Source organism: Fukomys damarensis, unplaced genomic scaffold (genome assembly GCF_012274545.1).
Source record: "Fukomys damarensis isolate Sample0158 unplaced genomic scaffold, DMR_v1.0_HiC HiC_scaffold_16, whole genome shotgun sequence".
Classification (NCBI taxonomy): domain Eukaryota; kingdom Metazoa; phylum Chordata; class Mammalia; order Rodentia; family Bathyergidae; genus Fukomys; species Fukomys damarensis.
In genome coordinates this window covers 18562217-18571093 of record NW_022900928.1, presented here as the reverse complement: position 1 = coordinate 18571093, position 8877 = coordinate 18562217, and the positions used below count along the sequence as shown (strand labels likewise).

General features: G+C 37.8%; 1 protein-coding gene and 1 non-coding gene across 2 annotated transcripts in view; both read right to left on the bottom strand.

Moving 5' to 3' along the window:
- Positions 1–8877, bottom strand: part of Eif4g2 (eukaryotic translation initiation factor 4 gamma 2) — an 11471-nt gene that overhangs the window by 1957 nt on the left and 637 nt on the right. The window contains exons 2-21 of the mRNA XM_010615379.1: positions 8382–8508; positions 7903–7968; positions 7183–7323; positions 6575–6677; positions 5466–5597; positions 5312–5378; positions 5072–5223; positions 4607–4717; positions 4359–4442; positions 4176–4274; positions 3807–3948; positions 3554–3714; positions 3107–3220; positions 2122–2247; positions 1858–1962; positions 1557–1772; positions 1216–1474; positions 708–912; positions 368–579; positions 167–288 (exon numbers count right to left, since the gene is read on the bottom strand). Coding sequence (XP_010613681.1) covers positions 167–288; positions 368–579; positions 708–912; positions 1216–1474; positions 1557–1772; positions 1858–1962; positions 2122–2247; positions 3107–3220; positions 3554–3714; positions 3807–3948; positions 4176–4274; positions 4359–4442; positions 4607–4717; positions 5072–5223; positions 5312–5378; positions 5466–5597; positions 6575–6677; positions 7183–7323; positions 7903–7968; positions 8382–8508 — 2744 coding nt within the window. The remainder of the gene's footprint in view (positions 1–166; positions 289–367; positions 580–707; positions 913–1215; positions 1475–1556; positions 1773–1857; positions 1963–2121; positions 2248–3106; positions 3221–3553; positions 3715–3806; positions 3949–4175; positions 4275–4358; positions 4443–4606; positions 4718–5071; positions 5224–5311; positions 5379–5465; positions 5598–6574; positions 6678–7182; positions 7324–7902; positions 7969–8381; positions 8509–8877) is intronic.
- Positions 2916–3052, bottom strand: LOC117286477. The gene has a single exon (XR_004517643.1). It is a non-coding gene; the product is annotated as a small nucleolar RNA SNORD97 (small nucleolar RNA).

The following is an 8877-nucleotide window of genomic DNA, read 5'->3' as shown; positions in this document are numbered from 1 at the left end:
AAAAAAAAAAAAAAAAAAAAAGTACACCACATTTTTGTAAGATTTATCTGGAAAAGGGCTGGGGATTTAGCTTAGTGGTTCCACCGCCTGCCTTGCTAAGCTCAAGGGATGAGTTCAATACCAGAGGTACCAAAACAACAACAACAACAATAATAAAAAGATTTACCTGGAACAAAGCCTTGCCTTTTCCTGGAAACTCTTGGGTTATATCCTCTTTCCAAGCCAAGAAAGCTTCCTCTTCAATAATTTCCATGTCATAGAAGTGAACAAAAAAGCGGAGTAACATGCCTGAAACCCAGAACAAGCTTATTATTCAATATGCTCTCAGCAGGCCCCATGCCCAATCCTCACACAGGCACCACCTCACCTTTTGGGAAGTTGCTGTTATGACAGTGCACCTGCAGAGCATACAGGGCACTGACCTGTAGATCAACATGATCATGAAGGAATTTCTGCATCACTGGCTTAAAAGAAAGCAGCAGCTGTTTCTCCTGCTCTAACTGTTCTTTGGAAGGAGCAGAGGAAGAATCCATTTCATCACTGGGTGGGCTTACTTCACTAGAAATATACTGTAAGAAGCTGGAAAGAAAAAGTTTTGTTAGAACACCAAAGTGAACTCTTTTAGCTCAAAAAACAAGTCAGCTCCAGTGTTAGACTTCACTTTTCCTTAGAAATAAAAACATTACTGTATAAGACCACCGTCTTACCTAGTCATTAAGATGTTCACAAATCCTTTATCTATGTGAAGTTTGGGAGAGATGTTATCTTTTATCCATTTATATATGGTTTGAGGGGATGGGTCCAACTTTATTTGCTTCAACAGTTCCTTCTCCAATTTGAGGAGTGGGAATAAGAAACTCAGTCCCTTTCCTTCCAAAATCTCCAACATACGATCCTTATTCTGATCAATTTCTGAAAAGACAAAGCCATTTCCAGAACTGAGCAGGTAGCTGATTTTATCTAGCTGCCCTATCTAAACAGCAGAGCTTTACAAATTATTTCCCGATATACAAGTGTCACAAAGAAGCAACCCATGATAATAAATTCAACATATGGATCAAGTAAAAGTAGGTAAGTTACAATCTTTATAATAAAGGCATTCAGATATACTATGGGAATGTTTTTATCATCTGGACAGAAAATCAAGCTGTATGACCCACATAAATAAATCCACCCAGAGTACTAAGAGTAGACTTAGTATTAAACCACTCTTACCTGGGAGCATCTTCTGCATATTGACCTTGCTTTGTTGAAAAAGTTCTGTTAGCCATTCTCGATCTTGTAATTTAGCTAACTGCTGAAGACACAGTAAGAAGAGAGGAAAATGGGTACCACTTTCCAATGGTTGAGCTAGTTCTGAAATGCTCACCAGCTCTGAAATGATGGCACGAGCTGCAAACTGTGCTAAGTATGATTTCACCAAAGGGATGTCAACCTCCAGTTTGGGGCACTGGTCCAATACATTCAGGAAAGCCTTACAAGGAATAAACAACATAATCAGGTTGTTCAGCTTCAAATTTGAGTTTTTAACCACACAAACAAAAAAAATGCATTACCTGCATGAAGTTGTCACTTGTGGCAATCCCTTCCTGTTTGAGTAAACTGATCAAAGAACTTGCTTTTTCTTTATCTTCATCACTTCTGTCTAGTGACAGGATGATCACTTTGCTTAACATCTCAGGAAGAAAATGTTTAGGAGCTCTCATTTCTCTTACACCGTTGACAGCCTCATTTGCATTTCCACTATTCAGATACTCAGTCACAACAGTTTCCTAGAAAGCATACAAAATCCATTTACCTTAGAATGTTCCCTATTCCAAATATACTCCAAGTAGTGATTATGGGACTGACACTTACTGTTAGTTTAAGTAGCTCTTCCTTTGATGGCGGTGGCTTTTTGCTGGTCTTGGCAGGCTTTTCCTGAATAAGTGGTGGATTAGTTTTGAGACCAAGCTGAGGTGTCTGAAAGATAAGCAGTGTGGTAGGGGTGTTTAGTTAAAAAAAAGAAAGAAAGAAAAAAGAAAAAAAAGAAAGTACGACCTTATAAGGAAGAAAACACTTTATCAAAACAAGTCAAAATGTAACAATGACAAATGTCCCCCATCCCCCATGGATCCATACCTGGCCCAGAGGTGGTGTTTGAGTGCGTGGTGGTTGTGCACTAGGAGGAATCATAGTTATCTGGGGCTGAAGCTTTGGCACTTGATTTTTATTCATTAGGAACGACTGAGCAGGCCTCAAGCTAATCTGGAATTGAAAACAAGTCATAGCAGACCCTCAAGTTAACGACATGCAGTCACTGTTATATTTAGCACTTTAACGACCTATAATTCTCTACACACATCGTACAACCTAGGACAGAGGTAAGTTTCTCTAAAATATGGTAAAATGAAAAAAAAAAAAAAAAAAAAAAAAAAAGTCAGGCCTTTTAGTGGCTGAGGCAGAAGGATCTCAAGTTTGAAGTGACCCTGGGCAACTTAGCAAGATCCAGTGTCAAAATTTAAAAATAATAAAGAAAAAAAAGGTTGGGAATATAGCTTACTTAGTGCACAAACCCAGGGTCAATCCCCAGTACCACAAGACTAAAACCAAAAAATTACTTCATACTAACAGGTTTAATTTCTAACAAGAAATTCATAAATGTATACCAGAATTCTCCTAGGAGTAGCATTATCATAGTAGTAGTAGTAGTAGTAAAAAAAAAAAAAAAAAAAAAAAAAAAAAAAAAAAAAAAAAAAAAAAAAAAAAAAAAAAAAAAAAAAAAAAAAAAAAAAAAAAAAAAAAAAAAAAAAAAAAAAAAAAAAAAAAAAAAAAAAGAAGTCTCGCTTTATTCTTAGCTAAAATCACACTACTTTCAAGGAAAAGTAGTCACGCATCTTGTCAACCATTTCCTTCACTGTAATAGACTTTTATACTTGCCCTCATATCTCATAATCTTCGCTCATAGGACGCTGGATATCCAAAGAAAGAAAAAGAAGTATAGGAAAGATAGAAAAAAAGAACTCCAGCATAAGTCCTCTTAATAACGCGTCTTTTTATAATCATCGGGCAGTAGATTTCTGAATTGACAAACTATCATATATATAAGTAACATAGGCAAATGTACCTCATCTGCATTAAGCTGTCCTTTCTTAGAAAACCGAGGTGGCATATCCTTCGACTGTCCTTGAAGCTGGGATAAGAGTCCCTGACTCTGGTTATGGTAGAGCTGGCTTAGCCCCTATTTCAGAAAGGGAGAAAGAAAGTCTAGATAAAAAGGGCGTCCACAAATTATGGTAATCAAGTACCAAAGGATGAGCTAAGCTATGAAGAAAGCTTAACTGAATTTGCCCAGAGAAAGCAGAAGATGAAACAGGGAAGAATATAAACCTAACCTAACTGCCAAATAAAGTGATGTGATTTTAGTAATACTTTACTCGTCTTAAGAATAAGCAACTCAGTCAGTTTGAAATAATGGCCCACGAATGTAAATTTGGTTTAGGAAAAAAAAAAAAAAAATTTAAGAACATCCGAGGATTCACCACTTGTTTCCTAAGCATTATTGTCTCCTTACCTGGCTTTTCATAAACTTGCCTCCCATCTCTCCAAACTGTGACTGTGTGGGAGGCATGATGTGTCCCCCATGGCCATTAAAGAGCTGATTTGACCGATGACGTCCCATGGTGGGTGAAAATCTATCCTGAATAACTCCTGGACCAGTACCAATTCCGCTACCTTGAAATACATACACAGACAACTTTTAACATTCCACTGAATGTTAAGCTGACTTTTTAGTCTGACCAAGCCACTGTTGTGTTCAGAATTACCTGGCATTTGTCCAAACATATCGGCAAGTCCTCCAAGTGGGTCCCTATCCATTTTCATCCTGGGTGGCATGAACGGTCCCTCCAGAAAGAAGTCACTTCTCATCCCTTGAGCCATAGGAGCAGGAATAAACACTCCTAGATCCTTTGGAAATTAAGCAAATAAGCATTTTCATCTCTGGACATTATTTTACTTAAAACTAAAATTTATACACTGGGGAAAATAGAAAAATTCCTTTGAGACTGCTACTTATTTCTGTAGATCCCAAAATGTCATACACTAAAAACATTAAATTCTACCACCAAGACAAGAGTTTCTTCAAGGATTAAGGGGCTACCTATGCTACTACAGAAATACTGAAACATGCTCACTTTTACTGCATCTTGACGGATTTGATTGATCGTCTTTGGTCCATTGTCAAGAAAAGCCTTGCGAGGAACCCAATGGTGCTCTCGCAATTCTACGGTATCCTTTAAAGAGAAGATAGTGTAAATTTTAATATTTCTAAATAGAAAAACTCAGCCTACCATCATATTTAAAGAAACCAGTTTTACCTGCAGCAGGAAACGAATCCTTGCTGGCAATTCCTTACTTAACATCAAGGAGCACATTCGGGCAAAGTACTGATCCATTAAGGACTGATGAAAAAAATACACAAAATTTTAAGTTAAAGCAATGTGTACTATTTAAAGCTTTTGATAGTTCTACATTATAAGCAAGTTAAGTGACTAAATATGGCAATCCCCTAAGTCACAAAAAGCTGTCTAATTTAAATAGAATTAAGACAAGCTCTTCATCTTACCTTGGCTCGTTCATGATCTAATCTAGGTCCTACTGTCCTCATTATCTGACAGAGGCACTCCAAATCCTCTCCCATATCTTTGAGTTGGACTCTCTTCTTCTTTTCCAAAAGCTACCAAAAGAACAGAATGCCACACGTGTTGATGAAAACTTTAGTCATTCCAATTTACTTAGTACTTTCCCCCATTAAGTTTACATTACCCCCAAATGCTACAGCAACTAGTACAGTGGTATCTACAGGTCTGTGTGGAATTCCTTCCACAAATTAAGCAATTTAAATGTAGAGAACGGTTTTACTTCTACTTTATTAAACCCAGTACATGCTTCCAGGTTAGATACTGCTAAGTTTCACTAGCCATCGAAATGCTTAATATCCATGCACAGATGGCAATTATAGTTGACTTATTTTCCTCAATAGTTTCCACGAAGTACCTTGCTCTAAACCTAAATTCCCAGTCATACTTACTGTTTTGATGCACTTATGAAGGATAGATTCATGAATAAGATCAAGCTTGCCAAGTTCTCCAATGAATTTGATGTTCCCCAACATCTTGATCTTAGCAATGGCTCTCTGTTCCTCCTCCTCAGGGAGAAGGGGATTTTCACGTTTATCATAGACTGAAAGGGGAAAAAAAATTGAAGAATAAAGTCAAAACTTGGAATCAGGTTTTCATACACACTACTACTTAGTATCAAAAATTCTTACCATCCACATTTCTGGTTCGGTTTTCAAATTCATCTTGTAATTTGGAAATTAGGAGGCGTCTGAATGTCTGTTTGGAAACAAAAACTACTTGTAGGTTTCACTAATGTAATCTTTCAAACCAATTTTAAAATAAGCAACAGAAGCTATCACTTACTGTGCTTTGCTTCTGCCCTGGTTGACCCTCTGCTGCTGGGCCATCAAAGTTTGGTGCATCTTCTGCCAATCGCAGACATAGCTGAGCATACAGTGAGCTATACTTTGGCTCTTCTAGGGCTTTGTCCACAATCTACAAAAAATATTTTTAAAAGCCTAGACTGGACCTTTTCTTGTGGACTGGGGATTGAATTTATTTCCTTGCACTTGTTAACACTTTACCACAAAGCTCTTTAAAAATTTTTTAAATTTTGAGTCTAAGCAGCTGGGCTACAGGTGTGCTAAGGTGGAAGCACATGGTCATAAGATTAGATTTCATGACAAATTCCTTCTCTATGTAATTCACAACCAAGGTATGAGAATATATTTCTTATAAGGTTTCCCATGTAAATTAAATTAGACAAAAACAGATTTAACTGTTCAGCAGATAGCCTGGAAACATACAAGAACTTAAATGTAAGCTCTTACAGTGGACCAAAAAATCGAGCCATATTGGTTTTTATATAGGCATTCCTAGAAAATATCTCAGACAGATATACTATACAGACCCTGGGGGACTGATCATGTAGCCTATATTAGAGCATGCCTAGCAAGTATGAAAGCCATAGGCTCTGGCCCCAGTATTGCATAACCAAAATGTACTATAATCATTATCTCAATTTATATATAATTCACTTCCAAGTCCAAAATACAGCATCTTTCACAAAAGGTAAACGAACCAACTGCCAAGAGACTCCGTTTAACTCTCCATGTGTAGTATAATGACTTAAAATTTACTTTGACTTGTTTTTTGAGGTACCAGGAATTTAACTCAGGGCCTTGTGCTTGCCAGGCAGGCACTGTGTCGTTGAGCTTTATCCCTGGCCCTAAAATTTACTTTTCTTGAGGACAAGCTCTATGTAGTCTAGGCTTGGTTCAAACTTGTGGAATCTGTCTTTCTCAGCCTAAAACTCACTTCTTAAATCTGGTACCATTACAAGTCAGTGGTTTTACTTATATTATTATCAGTATTGAGAAATATATATCTATCTAACACATATCTCAGAACTGAAAAACACCTAAGGCTTATTTTCCTTCCCCTTTGAATGTAAGCCAACATTTAAAACTTACCAGCAGAATGACCCCTTTAAGGATGAGTTTAGACTCTACACCCACATTGAGGAGCTCAAGGCATAGCTTGTCAAACTTCTCAGGAGTAAGCTTATTTAATATGCTGCGGGAAAGAAATGACATTTGAAATATCAGCCAATACAGAATTGTTTAAGTAAAAAAACACCCTTTAAATTATGTCACATTTCTACTTGCTCCTTTTTATACCAAGACATGTTCTTATATAACCAAAGGGATGTTGTGCCCAGATGTTTGACAAGAAACCTTTCTCTAAGTCCAGAGCACAAGGACCTCATTTATCAGGGATGGATCATGAACTGTGATCATTATAGTCTACTTAACTGAGTTACACAACAGACCAAGATGGAAATGCCAGCACAAAAGGGTTAATAACAAGCTGCAAACCCAATAGCTATAAGGAACTAACTGTAAACCCCAGTCCCCCAAAACTGGTGCGCGGTTAATTTTCTTTTTTTAACCAAAACCACTGTTGGGCATGAACCTTGCCTTGTGAGTAGCATCTCCCTCCCTTTCTCTCTCTCTCTCACACACACAAAGCCAATCCACATCTCTTCCCTCATTTTATGAAAACAGATCTTGAAGCTTACCCTCTTACTTTCCTGAAGATTGCATCATGTCGTTCTTTTTCATTTGCGGAGTTGTTTGCTGCGGAGTTGTCATCTCGTCTAGTGCTTCGTGCAGGAATCCATTTCTGAGCGTTTTGCCCTGGGGTTTTCCCCAGGAACTCGCTGATTAATAAAGATTAATAGAGACTTATGAAAATAAGTCACACAGCAGATATCACATGGATCAGAAATTCTGCTAAATATAATAAACATGTAGGATTTTTTCGATTTCCCCACAAGGCAACATTGGAAATCAGTGGTTTCTAAAAATCACTTAAAGGACTTAAGATTTCCAGGCCCATTCTCAGTTTCTGCTTTAGAGGGAGTGGGGCAGTGCCTATTCATTTTAGCACACACTTCCAGGTTGTGCTAGCGCTAAAATGACTTATGGCCACCTTCTACACGTCTTTACTAACACCTATTAGAAAGGACAATAATGGATTTCAGAACTATCATAAATAAAAATAACTCAAGAATGTGAGCAGAAAAAATTTGTTTGAGAGACTCAACTCACATTAGATGACCTAGCTAAGGAACAAACTAAAGGTAACATTCTGTATTTACAATTATTTAGCAGAAACCAATGCCCCCAACAAGATTTGAGATTCCTGGTATCTTCTGCTCTTTACTATTATGCTATACATGTGAAAACCTTAGATCTACTTATAAGAGCCATTGTTTTTACATGTTTATTTAGCATACCTGTTGCCAGCAGTCTTGGGATAGTGCTGAGGTGCACCCCTACTTCCTCCTCCGCCCGAAGAAGCACTATTTGCAAGAAAAAAAAATTTACTATATAGTACCAGTTATTACACTTTATAAAAGGGATGAAAGATACTTTTTTTCCCTCTCACTGAGTTTATTGGTACATTTTAGGTATACAGTGCAGTTACATTCATCATTGGGATCTTGTAACTTTACATGGCAGGTCTTGGTTCTCATTTTTCCCCCTGTCCCTGGCCCTCCCCTTCACCCCCTCCCCATTTACATGAAAGTCACTTTGTATTCTAAAAATTGTATCACAGATGAACACTGAACTTGGGCAAGGAATGCCAAATATTTTTCACTTAATAATAGAAGACTATTTAAAACTTAAGAACTATTAAAATTACAGCACATCAAATCAGAATTGTTTTGTAATTCAACTTCTCAAAGAGATGCCAAAATAAATCTACACATACCTGAAACGAGAAGCACCCCCTTCTGCAATCGCACTCTCCACTTTGGCGGCTTGACAACGAAGAATCTTCAAAAGAATAATATTAATGGATGGGGTGGGAAGGGGAGGGGATGGCAGAAATGAAAAACCTAGAAGAGAGGAAAAGAGAAAGAGCGCAGTATTAAGACTCTGCGAACATACAAATCTATAAAGCTTCATTCAATTATAATTCACTTCTGATGCGGGCATAGCACGGCAGATCTCCTAAGAATAAAGTACAATGTACTTAAAAAACACAAATGGACAGTAGATTATACTTTGTTTAGCCACCTGGAAATTTCCTGGCGTTTAAGAATGTATAAAGAACCACCTTCACAGAAACACAAGAACACCTCGAACTGTTCCGATCGAGGCGACATTCTAGTGCCTTTAAAACCTAACCCGAAAGGCTCCACCCCCGGCCAGCACATGTGGCAGCGCCCAAGGTCCGTCCGCCGTCCCCCTGCCCTCCTCCCGCC